At 39.1% G+C, this 22,742-nt stretch overlaps 2 protein-coding genes across 13 annotated transcripts in view; both read left to right on the top strand.

Moving 5' to 3' along the window:
• The window catches only part of mbnl2 (muscleblind-like splicing regulator 2), a 54,424-nt gene extending 47,966 nt beyond the window's left edge, over positions 1 to 6,458 (top strand). For all 12 annotated transcript variants that reach the window (XM_047354956.1, XM_047354962.1, XM_047354953.1 and 9 more), the window contains one exon: positions 1,717 to 6,458. In XM_047354956.1, the coding sequence (XP_047210912.1) occupies positions 1,717 to 1,841 (125 nt within the window). In that variant the 3' untranslated portion in view covers positions 1,842 to 6,458. The remainder of the gene's footprint in view (positions 1 to 1,716) is intronic.
• A 1,847-nt stretch (positions 6,459 to 8,305) lies between these two features.
• Positions 8,306 to 21,963, top strand: LOC124861655 (ras-related protein Rap-2a-like). Its single transcript, XM_047355541.1, has 2 exons — positions 8,306 to 9,242; positions 20,776 to 21,963. Exons 1-2 carry the CDS (start codon positions 8,929 to 8,931, stop codon positions 21,011 to 21,013), a joined length of 552 nt encoding a protein of 183 aa, XP_047211497.1. The 5' UTR covers positions 8,306 to 8,928; the 3' UTR covers positions 21,014 to 21,963.
• The last annotated feature ends 779 nt before the right edge of the window (positions 21,964 to 22,742 follow it).

Below are 22,742 nucleotides of genomic sequence, written 5' to 3' on the forward strand. Positions count from 1 at the left end.
ATTTGTCTGTCTTCCTATTTTATTTTTTGCGAATCGGTTATTACCTCATAAAGGGGTAAAGGGTGACCTTAAAGAACATCATATACTAATGGAAATATAGTTATATTCACAGCCCTTTTCGCATTTTGCCACAGAACAGCCACAAACTTTAATGTATTTTATTTGAATTTTATACTATAGAACAATACAAACCAATATATAATTGTGAGGTGGAAAAAATGATGCATGGTTTTTCCATTTCTTTCACAGATAAAAATCTGAAAAGTGTGGCAGGCATTTGAATGCAGGCAGATTTACTCTGATATCTCAAATTAAAATCCAGTGGAACCGATTGCCTTCACAAGTCGGCTAATTAGTAAATAGAGCCCGTCTGTGTATTATCATGAAGGCTGAGGAACACAGCAGACGGGTCAGGGGCAAGATTGAGTCAATCCGTTATTAGAGTATGGCACAACAATAAATCTACCAAGACATGTTTGTCCACCTACACTGATACCCTAGGCAAGGAGAGCATTAATCAAGAACAGTCAATACCCATAGTAACTCTGGAGGAGCTGCTGAGATCCCTAGCTCAAGTTGGAAAATCAAGACATTGACTATATATAAATCTGGCCTTCATAGAAGAGGTGCAGGAAGAAATTCAAAAAAAGTTGCGGTTTGTGGTTTTTCCTCAAGCCATGTAGGAGACTCAGCAGACATGTGGAATACTCTGGTCTGAGACCAAAACTTATTAACAGACATGCAAATGTATGCGTGGTTGAAAATTAGCACTGCACATCCCCTTAAACACAAAATCCCTACAATAGAGCATGGTGTTGGCAGCATCATGCTGTGGGAACGCTTTTCTTTAGTAGTGACAAAAAAGCTGGTCAGAGTTGACGGGCAGCTAGATGGGACTAGATACAGTGCAATGCTGGAAGAAAAGCTAGAAGACAGCCTCTAAGAGAGTTAAGACTGGTGTGAAGGTTCACCTTCCAGCAGGACAACAACCCTAAACATCTAACCAGAGCTACAGTTGTTTGGATCAGGACATATTCTTGTTTTTAAATTAGCCGAGTTAAAGTTCAAACCTCAATCAAAGTGAGAGTCGGAGACAAGAAAAAAGCATTAATTATTGTAGATGCTCTTCTTTCAATCTACTTTGTGCTGCTCTATAAATAAAATACCATTGATAGACACTGTTTGTGGTTGTAATGTGACAGAATGTCAAAGGTTTTATGGATGTGGTTAGAGGCTGCCCTCATAAGAAGTGTGGAACAGCAGGAATGTGGAATAGTCCCAACTCAGCAACAACTAAGACTGTCTGGTTCTGTCTGAGACTTTGTTTTATTGATATCTCTCCACCTCAGTGTTGCCTTAATGTCTGAGTGTTCCTCAGAGAAATTAGGCTCCACCACAGCCCTGTGAAGTTGTGATATGGGAGCAGTCAAACCAAAAGAAACGTTACTTAGATTAGACATGTCTTAGTATACCCTTGTACAAGAGGTAGAATAAGATGATCTTACAAGCACTTTGAAACTTATTTTGATGATAATTAGCAGAAAGGGCAAGTATTGCTGGAGCCACATCCTCAGTTGCCAAAACCAGTTTTTATGTATTTAAAAATAACTGAAATTTCAGGATCACCAACATATGACTTTAGCTTGTGAACATTTGTGTTATGGATGCACTGAAAACAATCTCTTCCTCTGTTGTTTCTGTGTCTCCGGCTTGCAGATCATCCTGAAGTGAGCGTCAGGAGGGAAGCAGAGTGTCACGAAGCTGCACTAGGAAGCCCAAAACAGCCCCTCTGTAAATACTACCTTGCCTCTCCCATAGAGGTCCAGCAACCTGCATGCTAAGAGTGTAACACTTCAATTTAACCACAAGAACTGCAGTGCCGGTGTAACACACACACATACACACTCACACACACAGAAAACAAAAGATACACACACGTAATATATAAAATACTGTATGTATTGCTAGAAAACAGAATATGAACATAAAAAAGTAACAAATATTCTTATGTATAGTGCATACATAGCAGATACACTATAGATACAGTGGAATATCTCCTCTTGCATATTTATTTTAGAAATTCTGCGCAGCGTTCGCCCCTTTGGTTGGTTGAAGCAGATGTTTGGTTGAAGCAGCAGACTTAAAGAGCTCCTACACAGAACCACACCTTCGCATTCGGCTTTTTCGGAAGGGTTTTTTTCTCTCTCGCTGTTTAAAACGTTAATCATCCTGTCACAGGTCAGGGTGCCTCCACCTGCCCCAGATGCTGAAGCTCATCCTCTTGCCCAACATTTTATCCCTGGAAACATCTTGCCAAAGTTGGTTACCATAGAGCACAGGCCCTCCTAAATTCGTCTACTTTTAATTTCGCCATTGCTGCAAAGTCGACCTGCTCGCCCTTTATTTGCCGTGACGCCGAATTCAGCTTGTATGCATGCAGTCAGGACTGGAGAGGCTAAAAGCTCGAGCCTGTGCCAAGGGCTTGACAGAGCTGGAGGGTTAACTTCAGGCATACCAAGCCTTGTGTGTGTACGTGCGACTGTGTGCGTTGTATGTGTCGTATCAGGAAACTGATGGTCTGCCGGCAGACTGCAACTTTAAGCAAGGACTTGCAAAAGATGGCAACTCCAGGCCTGGTAGAAGAGTTTGTTTGTTTTATTTTTTAGGACCGGGGGACATGTGAGGGATTTAAGTGCTAAATCTAAACAAAAACAAACAAAAAAAAGTTTGAAAAAAAAAAAAAAAGAAAACGGTGCATTTGACGACACTCGTCAAGCAAAAAGATGACTTGAACTTGAACTGGAGGGCTATCTGTGACCGTCGGTTGTCCTGTCCAACCCTACTATCACCGATAATCCTGTTTCCATTTTAGAAAACTGTAGAAGTGCCTAAAAAAATGTTAAAAAGCTCATCAATGACACATAAACATCCAGAGGTGGATTACTAGGAGTCATAAAAACCCACCGGCTGTTAAAACCGTACGGACTCTTTTCGGGGAAAGACATTACACTCTGTTGCCGGGAATCAGCTTCCTGGCAGCCGCTCATTTTACATCACAAGTGACTTTACTGAAAGAGGAGAGTTCAATGGATCGACAAATCAAAACTAGCTTTGTAGAATGTTTGGTGACGTTTCACGGTGTATCCGTCGTTTCTTACATCGGTTTCAGTAGTTTACATGAGGAACGTGAGAGAAAAAAACTGCGTATTGTGAACTGTGTAATGTATGTAAAAGTGTCTGTTATTTTGAAAGTTTCTATCCACGGTTCTAGAAAATGTATTCAGACTTATTTAAAGAAGTTGTGTTGTGTCTACTATCAAGGTGTGTTTGAACCTCCGCCTCCCTTAACAAAAATTCGGTTTAAGCCAAGATCAGAAAAATCTCACTCGGATTTTATGTTTAACTTCGTGTTTTTAAATTGGAGGTTTTTACTCCATTTGATCACATTTCTGATGTAATCTCATGGTGCTTGATCAACACTGACAATCCACTTTGTTTTCACGCACATTGTGACCTGTATGTACCCCGTAGCAACAATAATGGAATAAAGGCCAATAACAGGATGTAATAAAGCCAATAACGCCACAACGTGCCAATATTGTTATGAAACTTTTGAGCCAATATCCTAGCATGATTGTAGCAGTGCAATAAGCTGTGTTATTGACATGGTGTTAAAATAAAACATTGAAAGGGTAATAACTGCGTAACACATGTTGTTAGATATTCATGTTTCTATCCCATTTCGCTAAGTGATCTAACCACCAGCTGCACTTCAAAATAATTATTTGAATATTCATCCATGCATGAAATCATGAATTTATATATCTAAGTAAGTAAAAGATACTCTACTTCAGGTCATTTTTAAATAGGCTCTTAGAATCTTTAATTAAGGAGAGAGAGTCCTCTTATTGCTTGTCCTTAATGAATATTTTGGTAAGCAAACAGCAAAATCTGCAAAAAAACATATATATTTCCGAGCATCGATGGCCTATTTATGCATTACTACATTATCAACTATAGTTATTACTTTTTTAAATAATTTTTGGTTCTACATTTGAGGGTACCTGAACCTAAAAAGCTCTCTACAGAAAAAGTGTGATAAAAATCAAAAATTATAATGATTTTGTTCACTTTGGCCCAAACCAGACCTATAAAGGATTTCTTACATTTTTGTCCCATTTCTGTTATAATAGCATATATGCAATTTATATAAATATAAACAGTGTAGTGCAGAGTGGAGTGTTTGAGGAGGTGTGTAAGTTATCAGGACCATTTTGTGTTACGATATTTTAATTAATTAATTAATTAATAACGCAACGAAATACAAGAAAGGGGCTTGATTTAGACCCCTACGTTTGCTCTGCTGCCAACTAGTGGTTAAATATATAATTTCATTAAAAAAATAGCCCCTTCCAGTCTGAGTTTATACAAATTTGTACAACGAATTAGTTTTTTCTGTAAGCAGATGCTAAATTAAGTAACCATTTACTAACCCTATGCCACTAGCATTAACATAGGCAAAAATATGAACTATTAAATAATAGAAAGTGGCAAAAAGGTCACATTTGGGCCAACAGGGGTTAATGCTATACCAATAGCATGATAACTTATGTTTTTGGCTAAATGTTAATGGCTCAAGAACTATTACATTATTGGTTCCATTACTGTTTATGACATTTAAAACGGCCAAAACTATTACGTTATCGGCCGTTATTACCTTATTGGTTGCTACGTACCCTTTTGTGAAAGGCGGTAAAATGTCCTATTTTATTGTAATTTATCTTACGTCACTCTCGGTGAGATTTTACTCAAAAATGATGTTGTAAACTATTCTTTTCTGAGATGAATGTAATTTATTGAGCTGTGCAACGTTCCTGCACGGGTCGGTCGTTTTCAACGATCGAGCCCTTCGTCTGGTCGGCAGGTGAGGAGTCGCGTTACAGCGGGGAGGCTTAAAAAGCTCACCCAACATTGGAACTGGAAGCAGTTCTGGATCTTTCTCGCCTCCTCGTCGAGGATAAAAATGTTGAAAAACGATCACCATGTCGGCAGCGTTGAGCAGAGCACCAGAGTTTCTTGTGTTATTGGAGGAAAAAAAGTGTATTGTATAGATGACATTTTACCAACAAAAAAAGTGAGAAAAAAAAAATGCAAAGAAAATTTTGAAGATGTACTTTTCACTCTAGTATGATAGTATTTCATAACAATATTAAGTTGTTGCGGTGGCAACCAAATGTTGCAGTTACTAAAGTTTGGTATTTTTGTAAATGACATTGTTAAGTTGATTTTTTGTTTGTTTATTTGTTTGTTTTTTTTTTGCTAGAATTCTGTACACAAGGTAGATTGTAAAGAAGATATAAACATTTCTTATTCTTCGATGAGAATATGACAGTGACCTGATATTTTAATTAGCAAATAACAGCCTCTTTACTGACTGTAACACTTCTAGATTTAAAATAATCAATGTTATATAGATATATATATAATAATATATATATATATATATATATATATATATATATATGTAAGAACTAAATATTCTATAAATTATTAAGTTCAGATGTAACTCCTTCCCTTGACAAAGGATCTTTCCCCACTGAGACGTTTTATTTGAAGCGTATTTATCCGTAGATTTTAGGATTGCACTTTGTTTTTTGTTTTTTTCACTTCCTTTAGACTCCAAAGGCATCGGTAATTAATTCAACATATTGTTGCATAGGAAAACAATACTTTTCTTTACTTACTAAACGATAACGTACTGAATGTTTTTAAAGATAAAAAAAAAAAATGTCTGTACGACCTGCAAAAACCTTGTGTATGGGATCCTTTTGAGATTCAAGGTTTCTTGAAATGTGTTGGCTGTCGTTGATGAGATGGTTTAAAAGAGAGTTAGAGAAGATAAATGTAAGCACTTTCTGAGCAGTTGGCCAACTGAGCAGACTCAGCTTATCCAAACACTTTGCCTTATCTTGAGTCCATCGTGCTTGAGGTTTTATGTTTTTAATAGCTCTTATGAAATTTATTAAAAATGACTTGAACGGTCTCAAATCCCTTCAGAGTTTCATTTCAAATGTAATTCTTTATATCTGAGGTAATTTGTTCTTAAAGGATTTAAAGTTTGCATCACAAAGTGAACAGGGAGGACTGCAATTGAACCGGTCGCCTGGATCTGTAGTAGCCACGTTTCCATTGCCTTACAATGGAACAGTTTGAGCATGTAATTCACAGCTTATGACAGCAGAGGGCACTACAGTCAAGACTACAGGTTGCAGTCTCCTTTACAAAGTTTAACTGACAATAAGACCCTCATTGGATTCATAGTTTCAATGTAATCCTTTTAAATGTATTATTTGCATATATTTTGTGCTATTTTATGTTTATATAGTCAGTTGTTTCTTTGGTTCCAGCAAGATAGTGTAAAATCTATTGAGAGAAAGAAATAAAGAAAATAAAACTACCCTTGTTTTGCCTGTGTGTGTGTTTTTATACTTAATGACAAGAGGTTTTCAAAGAGACTTTGGTGGTTCAACTAGAAAGTCCTTTCTCTGGAATGTCCTTGTTCTGGTGTTTTCCCTAAAGGCCTGCCCGCAGTTGGACCCAAAGCCCTACTGCCATAAAAATAAATAAATGTCCAGCATTGAGTGGATTCGGATTTGGGAATATCTGAGTGCTCAAGAGTATTGTCTTCATCGTACATTTTTTTTAAAATGAAGAGGAGGCCAAAGACTGGTACAAGTAAGATTTTTGCATTATTTATATTTTAAGGTCATTTCCTGTTACTGCAGTAGAGCAAAGCTTGAAAAAAGGAGTATCTGAGGGGTTACTAATAATCCCATAGCAATGAGATTGTATAATTTACAAAATTGCTAACATGCTGGAGTTAAAAGAAAGTAATAATAATTCTGACCAGGAGTGTTTTTATTTATAGTTGTGAAATAGGACACCTAGACAAAAGCCTGTTTTTCTAACCTATTTGAACATGTTTGGAGAGAGATTGAAACTGTATAAGTAAATAATTAAAACTTTCTGTTAAATGTCCTTCTAAGAAATGCAGTTTCTGGTGAGGAATAAATCAGGATGCCCTGCAACATGACAATGACCCAAAACAAACCAGTAAATCCACCAAGAACTGGCTTGATGAAATGAAGAAATGGAAAGTCTCAGAATGAGTCAAAGCCAAGAAGTTGATCTCATTGAGATGCTATGAGGTGACTTGAACATGCAATAAACTCCTCAAACATCTCAGAGCTGAAAATGAGGAGGGGCAAACTTTCCTCATAGTGATGTTAAAAGACTGGCAAGCATCTTAATAAAGTTGTTTCAACCAAAGGGGTAACCCAGGATTTTATTATTAGGGGGTATATTAGTGGGTGGGTGTAAAACTCGATTAAATTTATGTTCCTTTTCCAGAGTTAAGTAAAAATAATATTAGACACGGATGTGTGAACATTTCTTAACAAAGAACTGAATATTCCAATAAGTCTCCTATTTTTTTTCCCAACATTATGAACTACACTGCCTTAATTTGTGTTGTGATAAATCCAGTGTTTCCCACTTTTGCAGCACTTTATGGTTACACTGTAACAGTAACCACAAAAATTCTGAACTGCCTTAAAATTCATCCACATGAATAAAATCTGTAACATATTTAGAAATTGCAATTTGCAACTAAAATAAAGCAGTGTAATAAGTTTAATTGTCATCATTATGTCACCCTTTTTCTAAAGACCCACTGGGAAATAAAATACAACTAAATTTGTAGAGATTTTTCTGGCGTTTCCCCTAAGTTACAATCTCCAAATATTTCCTGGCCCCGTCATAATGTTTCCACTTATGTGTTTTGAATCAAATGTTTTGCTGCAAATAGACAACAGCAAATTAATTGTTGCAAAATCTGAGAAGAAGCTACCAGGAACCCGTTCTCCTCCAGTGCTGTCATATTCGAGAACTTCAACCTACCTGGAGCACCTGAAAGTACAAAGTGTTCAGAGATCAGAGACGTGGCCAAGGTAAGACTGACACCTGGCCACCACTGAACAAGACCCATAAGTCGAAACACAAAGACTGGGCCAAAAAATGTCCGAGAGAAGATTTTAAACGACCCTATTAGTGACCTTAACTGCCCTGTCAGTGTGAGCCTGTTACTTCCAAAACAGAAATTTGTATTATTATTTTCACTTTAATACATACAAATGATCAAATGAGATTGGGGACATTTAGATTTTTTATTAAGCTGCAAATAATTTCTGCACAACATTAGTTGCCCAATAGCTTGGCATGAATAGATATTCTCCTAAGAAAGCCAAAACTTAAGTAGTCATGTCTGTGGTGAAATAATTTGGATTGACTGGAGCACCATAGTTGCTCCATAATAAAATTAATAGATTGCTGTTGTTATTTTATTATTATTTTGAGGTATAATTTACACGAATACATGGAGTTATTTAACGAATACCCCTCCTGCCTCCCTATTTAATAGTGGCACTAATCACCCTCCATATATTCCAGGAAATGGTACCATCCAGAGGATGCGCCGACTCCAGAGGCGTGGATTCCCAGCTCCAGTGTCTTCTTAAGGTTACATCTGCTTTTTGCCTTTAACTCCGCTGAACCCCACCGTGCAGAGAAATGTAGCACCGGCTCTCTGTTTATTCGACGCATAAAAAAGATGAGCCGTCTAGATGTTTCTAATAATAGCCGCTCTTATTTTTACCCCACCGCCGCCTTATTGCATTATGGATGCCTCTGGAATGGTGTCCCTGCGAGGTAGCGTGGGAATATCTCAGTAGAGAGGCTGCTCCAGCATCCATTCTTGTAGCTGTGGGAGCATCTCGTCTTCTGGAGGCTGGCTGCAGGCTCCTCTGCGTGGGGATGCGTTTCTTCTTTCTCTTCTACACGCCGGGTTTGACTCCAGAGGAGCGGTAGGCGATGCGGGAGTATAAGGTGGTGGTGCTGGGCAGCGGCGGGGTGGGCAAGTCCGCCCTGACGGTCCAATTCGTCACCGGGACGTTCATAGAGAAGTACGACCCGACCATCGAAGATTTCTATAGGAAGGAGATTGAGGTGGACTCTTCTCCGTCGGTGCTGGAGATCCTGGACACGGCGGGCACCGAGCAGTTCGCCTCCATGAGGGACCTTTACATCAGAAACGGCCAGGGCTTCATCCTAGTCTACAGCCTGGTGAACCAGCAAAGTTTTCAGGACATCAAGCCCATGAGGGACCAGATCATCAGGGTGAAGAGGTGAGACTCCGTCCAATTAGATGCTTTTCAAATAGACATAGTCTTGTCAGTGTTTTTTAGGGATGAGATGTGCTTGAAATAGGCGATATGGCGGACTCCCCAGGGCGGGACGGCCTAGGGGGCGCCACAAATGGGGTGGGGAAATAAAAGTTCAAATAATGATAATATAAAAAATATATTCAGTTGCACCCTTAATGACTTTACCATTGTGCTGTTAGAATTTATTGCTGTACACCACATCTGATGACGTTGGTATATGATTTGTGGAAAACAAAGGGCAGTTTCACCGTTTAAAGATGTCTGGACATGTCTGCCCATCTCAAGTTTAAAATCTTACATATTTAGACTGGTCTGACCTCAACTGGATTATTCTTCACTGAACAAAGCAAAACATAGTTTGAGATTTGTAAATGTTTTATTCAAATCTGGAAAGCAAACAACAAACCAGCATCTTTTTTGGCATTTTATGACTTTACAATAAGACAAGTGTGAACATGATCTGTCTAAATCAGTCAATGTGTAGTCAGTATGTTACTGCTTTTATAAGCTACATAGTGAAAAGTTTTTGTGCAGAACTGGGTTTGTTGGGGAAGTGGGCGTGTCTTTGGTTGAGGCAGCATGAACCATTTATGCAACAACTGCAACTGATCCCTGTGGGAAATTATTACAAAAGATTTATATGCTCTAACTGCACCAACTAAGAAAAATGTCAAACTCAAAACATCAAAAAACACTTAGAAGCTCTTTTTATCCCGCATAAAATCCATAGTCCAATCCTTTCATCTCACTCCTCTACTTGTTCCCGAGTTCTTCATGAGAGATTCCGACCAGTTTCCCCATAAGAGCCCAGCTGCTACTTACCTGTCACACAACAACCATCGGAAGGCTCCCAGATTCATCTTCTGTGCCTTTCACACTCGATTTAACTGTGGACAGCTTTGATCAACTCAGGCAATGACTCAGTCTATCCGCTGAGCTCATCTCTAGGAGAAAATCTGCAATCTATCCCATTTTGAGCAGTGATGTAGTTGTAAATTCCTGGCTCTGAGCCTCTTTTAATTTATGTGAGGCTGTGTTGATCAGATGATTTTTTATAAGGGTTTGGTTTTACCTCAAGACCAAAGGCTGTTAAATATGACAAAAGATAACAAAAATCAGGGTAAATATTTAGTTTAACTAAAATCTACGGGGTTGAATAGGAGGGGGGTAATTAGGTATCCACTGATGTTACTGAGGTTCAGCTCAGATCCTGGAGTGAACCGGATGACCTGTGTGGAAACAAGACAGCGTCAGAGCTGACGATGCACAGCATTGGCGAATGCATGAGGGAACTCCACCGACATGAATAATATAACGATGGAGCACAGCAGCCTCCAGTCAGCTGCCACCCTAAACAGCTGCCTCATAGAGCCACCAGGTTTCTACCTGTATTTCACACTGCTCTGCAGAATGAAATGATCAGGATTATACCGTGCCTTGGAAAACTATTCATATCTCTTGAACCATTTCACATTACAGCCAATCAAAAACAATCCAATATGATAGTCATTTTTGTGGTTGTATCGTGACAAAATTTCAATTCAATTCAGTTCAGTTTATTTATATAGCGCCGATTCACAACACATGTCATCTCAAGGCACTTCACAACAGTCAGGTACATACATTCCAATTAATACAAAAAATTGAACAGTGCAGTCAGATTCAGTTATTTATTCAAATTGGATAAAAGGTTTTTCTGTCTAAGAAAACCCAGCAGATTGCATCCAGTCAGTGACTTGCAGCATTCACTCCTCCCAGATGAGCATGTAGAGACAGTGGACAGTCACTGGCGTTGACTTTGCAGCAATCCCTCATGTGGAAACTGTGGAACAATTTAAGGCATATGAATGGTTCCACTATCTGATCAGCGTTTTATATCACCACACGCAGAGCTACGTTCAAGCAACACTGTTTGCTAGCTCCTGTTCTCCATTAGCTATCCCTCCTCCTTCCAAACTTGTTGCTGAGCCAGCTGCAGTAACAACAAACACCACACAGAGATTTGTGCCTACTCACAGGAGCTTAATGGGATTGTGTTGGGTTGAAGGCCAAGAAGACATCATGCCTCCATTAGGGAGCTACATGAACGAGAACGCTTATACAGGGAAACATGGGCATGAAAAGGGAAGATCCTGCAGACTCTTGCAGTGCACAAGTTTAGCATCAACCAGCCTCATGGAAGTTGTTTTGCGTAAAAACAACATCTGGGTGTGGCCTTCCTGGCATCACCTCCTTGGCATGTTGGGGTTTATTGTCCACTCATCTCAAGAGGAGAGAGCACGTTCAAAGCACTCAAGCTGCATTTTCACGCTGCACTGATGCTGTGTCTAATAGCAGGAGGTGAGCATCACGCACTGCTGAGTGGGAATAGGGTGGAGGGACTAAAACCTTGGTCCCGGAGGCCACTCTGGTGTAGGTACCAAGCGATTTTCTTGACCAGAGCCTTTTAGTGTTCTCAATCAGGGTGGAGAGAGTTATTTAAGCAGCCAGCTCCTAACACAGTACTGATTGGATTTATTAAATTTACTGCAGCATGCTTGCTGAAGTCTTTTAACATAGATTATCATTTAACACATGCTTGAAAGCTGAGATATCTGAAGATACTTTATGTGTTGTTGTTGTTCTAATCCAGTTTAGAAAAAAGAAGGACCCAAAATCCTTTGGGCGGTCTAAAGATTGAAACTAAATAACAAAAACAAAGTCCCCTCCTTGTTAATTATATTGCAACCTCTTTAACTAATCTTGTAACCCCTTAGGGGTACAAAAATGCTTTGATGTCTATCTCTAACTTCCCACATTTAGATGACTATCACCACTAGTCGCCACTAGGGAGCTGGAAAACAGAGACTGTACTCCAAGATGTCAAATGAATGGAAAGAGTGAACATCAATGTAATTTATATAGCGCATGGAACATTTTAGAGGCTGAAATTGGGAGAGAGGTGGGATACTGCATAGATCTGATGTATACCCATTTGCATCAGCTGAATTCTAATAAACAAATTAATTTGTGTACATTATCACTAGGTGATGATATAAGGTTCTTTAAAGAGGCAATTTCAGCAAAAGTAAAATAAATCATCCATGGGAATACATTTATTGCGATTCTAGAGCAGTCCGCCTGGGGAGGGGGCACAGAATGTTCTGTCATGTGGCTCAGTAGGACGAGTAGTTGTCTTGCAATCAGAAGGTTGTGGGTTCAATTTCAGCTTCCTCTTGCCATATGTCGATGTGCCCCTGAGCAAGGCACTCAAGTTGCCTTGTATGAATGTGTTAGTGAGTGCGATTGGGTGAATGTGGCTCTAGTGTAAAGCGCTTTGAGTAGTCCGTATGACTGGAAAGGCGCTATATAAATTCAGTTCATTTACTATTTAATATTAGAGGTAATATGATGAAGTATTATAGCTAGAAATTTTATAAATATTTAACAGTTTTAGCATAATTTAATCTCCAGTTGAACCAGGCTAACAGAGATCTTTTGGACACGTCAAAAAACATTGTAGCATGAGCGTTGAATCTTGTAGATGCCATATATACACACGTGTACACCACTGCTACAGAAGTGCTACTAAAATGTTGCAGCAGTGACACATCACTAACTCTGATTCCACACCATGCAGATGCTCTGCCTGCTCTGATAAAGATTTACTCACCTCAGCATGCTGAATGCTTGGAGCAGCTCAACTGACAGCAGTCTGACCTGTTTTCTGATTTAATTGGCTAATGATTATTCGATCACTTAGGGACACTTATCGATTCTATATAGAGCAGTTAACTTTCAGCCCAAGATAGTCATGCAATCACTGCGTGTTTAAAAAAAACAAGAGAGTGACATCCTTGCAAAAGTGACTTACTCTCTGCTAAAGCAGTCATGGACATGATTTTACACCCTTCATCCTGATAGACGCACGCTATACCAAACAGGGTGTTTCATAGGCAACATGCATACTTCACTGACAAGACATCCGTTAGGATTTTAAGGAATGTGCTTCGTTTGTTCATGTGCCAGGGTACACAGCAAGATAAGAAACAGTGCGACAACAGCAAATATTTCTATAAATATTTTTGTTTTTTTGGCCACTTGAGGGCAGCAGAAACAAGCTGTGGCCACACTACTGACTTACAACCTCTAAGTTTAAACGAACTAATAAAATGAAATAATAAAATGCTGATGACAGTATTGCCACATGTATTGCCAAATTTATTTTATGTTGAGCCAGACCAACTTATATGAGTGTTTGTCTTTCCCAGGAATAATTTACCATTAGAGGTTTTGATTTTCATTATAAATGTGAAATTGGTTTTAATGTCCTAAAGACTTATATATTTTTCTATCTTTGATACACCAAATCTTTCAAAAAAATGACATGTTTTGGATTTATTTTAATTGTCTGTGGCTCATAAAGTCATCACAAAATTGCTTAATTGACAATTACCAGTACAGTGAAAAATGAAAGATTTTCACTGTGAGAAAACATGTTGGTTTGCTCTTAGTCACGCCCACAAAAACAAATTTTAAATAATGGTCAATTTACTGTACTCATTTTTGATAGCTATGTCTCCTGTGGGTGATGTGAAATAATATTCTTTATAATCCTATTATTGTAATGTTTTAAGTAATTTTTCGAAGAAGATTTGAAAAATTTCTGTCACTTACTTCAAAGAGGACACAAAGAACAAAAACAGCCACGCAGGCCAAATACAAAAGGAAAGTGATTCATCATTGTGAGTAGTCTTCTTGTTTAGCCATCTGCTTTAATCAAGTCATTTTTGCAAAAGTTAAAGAACAACTTAAGCAAATGTAAAAACTTTCATATTTAATGATCTGGAGCTCCCTCAGGTTAGATAAAGACACAAAGTTTGGACTATCCATGACAAGTTAGAAGGGCCCAGACAAAGACCAATTTATTCTGTGATTTCAAAATTGTATCTAAACAAATATTATTATGTTTGTTGTAGACAGTTATCTACAGCAGATACAATACTACTATTTGATTGCTAGATTGGTTTAGATCTTATTTAGCAGACTGCAACTATTTTATGTAATTTGGCAATTAGAAATCTGACCGAACAAGACTCAAAGTTGGGGTTCCTCAAGGCTCCATTCTCAGGCCACTGTTTTTCATTATTTGGACCTTAGCTAAGGTTATGGAGCGATGATACACTACATCATGTTTCTGTGTCACAACATGACCATAGTGCATTACAGTCACTCAGAGTGTCCACAATATCGGTGGTTAGGTCAGACTTTTCTCCAACTTAATAGAGAAAAGACAGAAGCACATATGTTGGTACCAAAAACGCAAGTTTAGAAATCAGAACTTAAACCGGCTCAAGAACCCTGGATGTAAATTTTAATATCCACATAAAGTCTATTACTAAATCAGCTCACTATCTTCCTAAAAATACTGGCATATAAATACCAATAATGCATTTTCCTTTAAAACAGAACACAGAAAAGCTGCATGTTTTATTTTCAGATGGTTAGCTTGTTCTAATGGTGTTGTTACCGGTCTCAGTAAATAGTTAGGCAGCTTCGGCTCGTCCAAGATGCTGCTGATGAGTCCCGACACCAGGAAAACAGATCATATTACAGCAGCTCTTAAATCACTCACTGGGTCCCTTTTTGTAAAATTATAGATTTCAAAATACTTCTATTTGTCTTAGCTTTTTTGTATGTTTTAAATCAACATTTTAAGGTTTCTCCCTTGTGAAACATAAGTTTTCCTTCAATGCTTTTCTTGTTTCAATATAATTTTCTTTATCTGTTTCTTTATTTTTCTGTAAAGCACATTCTGCATGAATGTTGCTAAACGAAAGTACAAAGGATCCCCTTAAGCTGCAGTCTGCGGACTCCCATACAGTGCTCCGTGTCTTTGCTTCTAATGTACAGATCATCTGAATGAACCCGATTTAAGTTTTGAAACCTTTTAATGCATGTTATCTTGATTTATTACAGGAATATTCACAGTCTGTTATTTATTATCTCAGATTTCTCCTTCATGCCACTTGCACACTGCAGTTTGAGTTCTACAGAAGCTTTGTTCTCCAGCAGTAACACCCTTTGGGAGTTGACGCAGAGTTGGTGCTATAGAAGCTGTGATTGTGCAGATACAAGGCAGCATTGTTGCATGCTATAACTCCTCTGACAATGAATTAACAACAGATGCAGAGAGAAGAGAGATGGCTGCAGGGCATCATTTCAGAGATGCCTGACTGTTTGTTTGTAGTTTGCTTGTGTTTTCGCCCCTTCTGTTGAGCTTGTGAAAATGAGTTGCTGAAGTCACTGCGGATATTTAGCACAGCGGGTAGCCCAATAAATGTTATGCAGTTGGGGGGCTAAATGGAAAAACTAGAACCCCCTCTTTTTTCAGTTATAAAGATACATTTTGTGTGTGTTGGAATGTTGCATGTTTGTATTTTTTCCATCTAGCAGCTAAAATAACACCCTGCAGAGGTAAATGGCAGCAAGCTGTTTTTGTGTAGCTTGTTAAAGTTGTTCAAGATTCCTCGTGCACGGTGAGAATGCAACTTCTTAACCTGAAACCAAGCTACAGAGGATGAGAGCTTCAGAAAACTCAACCGAAAACATTTCGTATTATTCTGAAAATAATTTTCACAGTGTTTTTTTAAAGCCAGTTGGCTTCTCTCATACCAATATTCATACCTCTAGGAGTTTCAGCCAAGCACCCACAGTGTGTTCTAACTGAGCTGAAAATCCCCCTAAAATGCAGATTCCAGCTCCTTGCCTGTTTTTTGGGGTAATAATTGTCCTTTTTAACCACCTGAAGGCATCAAAAAGTGGATGCTGACACACATTTCACATATTAACCAATAATATGTTATAACACCTTTGTTAGCAAGCAACTTTAAATAAAGCATTACCTGTAATGATGTTTTTCTTTTTATTTTCACATATTATGTAGAAATATCCTTTCTTAAATCTGACTAATTTGTTTAGTGAGGAAAATGTTAAGAAATAGTAGTTTTGAACAAAAGCACAACTATTGGCACCTCTTACTGTTTCTTTAAGATACAGTAAATGTAACTGAAGGATTTTTAACTTACATTAAGTTGATCATTCAATTTATTTACTTTTTAAGCTGATCGTTGTTTCTAGGAACTAATTAGTAATCCAAGAGTTTCTGTTTCCTTGTGGTATAAAAGGACGTGACACAGAGGCCCATCTGTTTTAGCTTCTGGCCACTAGACATCACAAGAAGCTACAGTTAGGAAAGAGCAGCCTCATGCTGTCACCATGTCTCTATAACAGACATTAGATGCTATCTATCCGCTAAGTGGACGCTAGAAAAAAACATTTTCTTTTCTATCACAAATGTAAACGTGGAATTTTGTAAATGCTACAGGGACTATAACTGGAACTGTGTGCTTTACTTTGAAAAGGCAACAGATAATCATGTAGACAGGCACATGCCCGCTGTTAGGTATGGTGGAGGATCTGTGATTCTGTGGGCCTGTTATTCCTCCTAAGGCCATGGGAACCTTGTTAGAGTGCATTATAGGAAAAGCTCTTTGAAATTATTGGAAATTTCATAAAATAATAAATTTGGTGTATTTTCCCAGAAAACTGAAAATGGCTCATCTTTGGGTCTTTCATAAGGACAAAAGTTGAAAAAGATTCCACCAAACCAGCACAGAAATGGTTCCCCAAACACAAAGACACCCTTCCGCCTTGGCCTCTTCATCCCCAGATCTAAACAACACAGAAAACCTATAAGGTTAGCAAGACTACGCAAGAGAGGACCGAGGACTCTGGGACAGCAACGTTCCTACGGTCCAACCTTTTGAAATGTTATAGAAAAATAAGAGCTGTCCTTTTGGCAAAAGAGGGTTGGAAACATTGACAAACTCCGGTGCTTAATCCCAAGCACTGACTGATGTATTATTCAATAATACTTGACGCAAACTCGTACAGCGCCGATCCCTGTGGTACCAGGTTCCTTCATGCTGCGTTAAGCAGCTTCACATCATCTTCACATCATCATCAGGAAGAAGCAGCAGCTAGATGCTACAACAAACAATCCCAGAACAACCCGCGCCCCGCCAGGAGAAACTGGCTCTCCCTGTGTCTTTGTAGTTATATATAGAGTTCCTCCTGCAAGCCTGTCAGATTGCATTTGTCTGTGCGTTGCTCTCTATGTTCACACCTCACGCCCTCTAGACTTCGGCTTTCCAAGGAAGCAGACCTATGCGAGATGCTTGTCCTGCTGAGGTCAGCTGCTGCTTGTATGTGTGTGTGCTAGACGGGGGGTAAATGTCAAGCTGCAGGGAAGTCTTCTGCATTCAAGCCTTGACTGATGCACTTTTACAGCTGGGTGGTGTTTTTTTCTTTGTAATTGTAATGGAAAATGGTTGCCGTCACCTGCAGCTTTTTGGGAAGGTTGAGTGGGCAGAGGATGTCAGCTGGAAAGAGCCCTTAACAACCCTTAACATTTGTGGGGCATTGCTGCATTGTGTAAAAATGCCTGGGTTTTAAGTATCCTACAAACTGCTGAAGGGATTAATTTCCTCCATCTCGCTGCCCCTCTTTGGGCCACTGAGATGTTTGCCAGCTTTTTTCCCAGCAGAGCATCGTGGCAACAGGCCACCAATTTGTAGATAGGAGCCTAATTTCTCAATAGCACCAGCAGATCAATAAGACGGGGTTGAAAGCACTTAGGAGTGATTGATGGTCGAGGGTATTAGCTGCTCTGTGCAATTACCTGTTGTGTGAAAATATACCTACTGTAATTGGCATTCTGCTGTTATTTGATAAGTGAAACATGAGGGGGGTGTACGTGAAATTAAATTTTATGTTTGAATAAAGTCACACTAGGATTTATTGTAGTATATTACACAAGAATATTAGTATACAGTTTGGTACTGGAAATGAAAAGAAATCCACAGAACACATTTAAATCATTAGATATATCTTCACTGCTTTTCCAGACTTTATTTCCTGTCTCACTGCCCTATCCTTCTTTCTTTATATCCTTTCCCTTTTGTCCATCTTTCGTTAAACTCTCTCTCCCTTATATCCTTCATTATTTCCTCCCTTGCTTCCCTTCTTCCTTCCTTGTGACCTTCCTTCTTTTCCCACTCTCTTTTGTCCTTTTGTCCTTCAATTTTTCCAGTCTATTCTTTCTGTTTTCCCTCTTCCCATTTTCCTTTGCTGATACCATACAAACGCTTCCAGCTATTCACAGAAATATGGAAACTTAGATCTGGAAAGGTTTGTTATTTTTACATGAAAATGTGTTGAAAAAGTTGAATTCTTGAGGGTCCCAACAGGGAGAGGGGGTGTCATAATGTTATGCCTGGTCGGTGCACATCATGGACACTGCGCTTATATTATTATGGTTCTGTAAAAGAGCCATGGAAAGAGTTATCATCATGTAGTTTTTTTGGCTCAGCTGGGAGAACTCATAGTAAAGCATGGCGGCGGGAGTGTAATAATATGGTATTATAAAACCTGAGTTGACTGGATACCTTCCAAACATTACATCAAAGAAGAAAGAGACTTTAATCCCAGTTCATCAAAGTTGCAAGAAGACAAAAAAAAAAAAACACAGAACTAAATCTTCATATCATTTTTCATTTTCTCTTGCCTCTTGTAAAGCGAACTGTTAATGTATATCATATGCAGGCTGGGTGGAAAATGGTTTCTTCGAAAGCTAATGTTCATGTCACCCCATTTGAGAGCCGCACATTAGCTTTATTCAATTATTCAGTAACTTCTTCCATTACTCTCTTCAGCCTGGTTTCCCTGTATCGATACCTCAGAGGGAAGAAAGTTGGGATTGTCAGCCACAGAAGCTCTCGATCCTGGGAAACATTCTCACTGCTTTATGTAGAGTTTAGGGATTTTAAACAGGATGTGGAAGCATGTTATGTAATGTATCCAGAAACAGCTGTTCTTCATCCTGACATATTTGTCTGCTATTAGACAGCAGAGGAGCCTACTGGGGGACTGGAACTGAATGTAGCTCCAACATTCATTGTTTAACTGCCTTGTTGTTTAAATGTCTTGCAGATGGTGTATGTAGGCCAACAAAGCTACAGCAATGTTAAACTGTATTAATATGTGTAATAAGCCATGTAATTTAGTTAAGAATGTGTCAAAAAATGTATCAGAATTCAGTCTGAGGGATAAATCTTTTAAAAGTAATAAAGGATTTTCGTGTACTATGAAAAGTGTTACAGATTTCTTGTGATTTTTCCTTTTTGTTTCACTTAAACTTAACGTGACACAAATTTGCCTCAGTAATTACTTTATTTAATTTAATAAGGGAATTAAGCTAAACCAAGACAACTTGGGCCTATGTGAAAAAGTAAATGCCTTGATTACTGCCTGACCTTTAGAATCCTGAATTCAGCTAAACAGAACCTGTCTGACAGCATGAAGTAGGCTAAAAGATCTAAAAAATCAACACGTCATGCCCTAATCTAAAGAAATTCAAGAACAGACATAAAACAAAGTTATTGACACCTATCAGTCTGGAAAGGTTACAAGACTAAGGCTTTGAGACTATAGTGATCAGTGAGAGCCATTTTCCACAAATAATGAAAACATGGACCGGTGGAGAACCTTCAGCAAGTTGCCAGCCCAACACAATTACTCCAAGAGCGCATTAATGACTCATCCAGAAGGTCACAGAAGAACCCAGAGCGACATCTAAAGCCCTGCAGGCCTCACTTGCTTCCGCTAAGGTCATGATTCAACGATAAAAAAAGAAATCCCCAAGATTTTTTTCTGAAAATATTCCATGGACTGGGGAGACAAATGTGAAACACACAGCTTCAAAAAGGTATACATCCACTTAGAGAAGGAACATCATACTGACAGTTAAAGATGAAGCTGCTTTGCTGCTTCAGGACCAGGACAAATAGCCGTAATTGATGGAGAAATGAATTATGCTCTTACAGTAAAATCCTGAAGGAGAATGTCCGTTTGTGACCATAAGTTCACACACACTTTGGTTATTCAACAAAACTTTGATTTGAAGCAAACCAGCAGTTTCACCTAATGGTTTTGGAGTAGCCTAGTCAAAGTCTGGACTTCGATCTGGTTGTGATGTTGTGACATGATCTTAAACAGACCATTCAGGATTAAAAACCCTCCAGTGTGGCTGAATGAAAACAATTCTGCAAAGAAGAGTGGACCAAAGGTCCTCCATAGCGATGTTAAAGACTCAAGTCACCAAAAATGCTGTTGCTGCCAACGGTGGCACTAACAGTTATTAGGTTTACAGAACACACAGAACCAGGCTGGTCCAGCTACCTTTTTGCTTTAATAGAACTGCATGTTATATGTACTCAGGTTAGCTTTATATGATATTAACATTCATGCCATGATATAAAACAATAAAGTAAAGGAGGAAATACTTTTTCACAGAACTGTATGGTACCCTTATCAGTTAAGCCTCTTCTTCCCACCTCTTTCTTTACAAAGTATCACAAAGTTAAATGAGTTGCAATCTTTGTCTCCTCTGCAGGTACCAGCAGGTGCCCGTGGTGCTGGTGGGGAACAAGGTGGACCTGGAAGACGAGAGGGAGGTGTCCCCCAGCGAGGGCCAGGCGCTGGCCGAGGACTGGGGCTGCCCCTTCATGGAGACGTCGGCCAAGAGCAAGACGATGGTGGACGAGCTGTTCGCCGAGATTGTCAGGCAGATGGACTTCTGCCCTCTGCCCGACCGTAGGGAGACCTGCTGCCCCCCCTGTAGCATTCAGTAGCAGCCTGAAGGAGGGGTGGTGGATGGGTGGGTGGGAGTAGAGTAGTCACTAGAGTGCAAATGTAGTCATGTTAGATGGTTTAAAGGGAGAGTTAGAGGAAAACTCCACTTGTGTTGATGCTATTTCTACAAGTTTCAGCCTTCTCTCTGCAAAAGCATTGTGGGAAATGTAGGAAAATGCTCTCTGAAGCAGGTTGGGGTGAATTAGATCCAAACATTCATCACCTCTCACACAAAAACTGGATTTTGACTTGAACAACAAACCAACATTCAACCTCCAGCATCCATCAGCATCTGGTTGACTCATTTGGAGGGAAATTCTGGTGTTTCCCTAAAGCACCGTGGTGCCAAAGCCATCAACGAAGAGGATTGTAGTGCTAAATGCTATTTGGGAAAGCAGCCATAGGTCAAAGCAGGTATGGCAGTGTGTTCAGTGGTTTTACTGATCTCTTTTCCTCCTTTTGTTTTTGTCTTTTCACACTTTTTGGACATATCTGGCAGTGCAAGACCTTCCACCATGTAACAGATAAGAAACACCACTGTGATGGAGTTGCAGTGAGAGTTCATTTCACAGCAGGACCCGCCTAACTTAACTAAGAATGAATGAAAAGATGCAAGAATGTCTAAAAAGAGAACCGCACCTTTGGGGGAAATTCATGCAGAAGATCCCAAATGCTGACCTACTCTGGATGATGTGTGCATGAAGCTGTACCATCACACTGACACTGAGTACAATCAGTCTCGCCCAAAGAGGCAAGTCAGTCAAATGTGCCGTTGAAATGTTCAGACACTCGTCTTTTCACACTACATATGATGCAAATGCTTTGATACGTGTATAAGGTAAGCAGAGGTGTCAGCATGTAGCTCGTCTGTCTGGGTCCCATCAGATATGTTAGTGGTTTAATGTGAGAAACACTTATTTTCAACAAAAAATAAAACTTTATGCACAAGCGTCTTGTGTAGTCATTGCTCATTCTTCTGAAACATCATTTATGATCTTTTGATATTTAACGGTCAATAAATAAAGCATTTTGTGCTTCTGTTGGATGCAATTAGAGCAAACTGCTGATTCTTGCGGGAAAGCCTCCAACGAGCTTTTATCAAGGCCATCAGAATGCCTTTAGAGACTTTTACAGGGTACTGGATCAAAACTGGGTAACATCCAATCAGCAGGAGTCTTTTCACCACTCATGATGGTGTCTTAAAAAGAAAAACGAGATTCTACAGTAATAATGGCAATTAATCAAAACCAACATACAGAATCTCACAATTATTAAAACTTAGATTCAAACATTAATCCCTACTGGAGGCTATTCGAAGTCATACTTTCTTATTTTATCAAACTAAATTTAAATATTTACAGCCAATAAAGAATATTTTGCTTTATACAATACAAGGTGTTTAAAATACGTGTTCATCCATTTTCTATAACCGCTTGTTCCGTACAGAGTGAGCTGGTGCCTATTTCAAGCAGTGTACGGACAAGAGGCAGGGTACAGTCTGGACAGTCCATTGCAGGGCAACACAGAGACACACAGGACAAGCAACCGTGCACACACTCATTTACACCTAAGGGCAATTGAAAGAGACTATGGGAGGAAGCCAGAGTACCTGGAAAGAACTCATGCATGCATGGGGAGAACATGCAAACTCCACGCAGAATGACCCCCGGCTGGGAGTCGGACCTAGAAACTTCTTTCTGCAAGGCAACAGTGCTTCCAACTGTTCCA

The sequence above is a fragment of the Girardinichthys multiradiatus genome, chromosome 24 (assembly GCF_021462225.1).
Source record: "Girardinichthys multiradiatus isolate DD_20200921_A chromosome 24, DD_fGirMul_XY1, whole genome shotgun sequence".
Taxonomy (NCBI): Eukaryota; Metazoa; Chordata; class Actinopteri; order Cyprinodontiformes; family Goodeidae; genus Girardinichthys; species Girardinichthys multiradiatus.

What these genes read in the sequence shown, in the direction of transcription:
- LOC124861655 (XM_047355541.1), top strand. Translation starts at nt 8,929, where the DNA reads ATGCGGGAGTATAAGGTGGTGGTGCTGGGCAGCGGCGGGGTGGGCAAG. An exon ending in CAGATCATCAGGGTGAAGAG is followed by an intron (nt 9,243 to 20,775) that starts GTGAGACTCCGT and finishes TCTCCTCTGCAG; the next exon opens with GTACCAGCAGGTGCCCGTGG.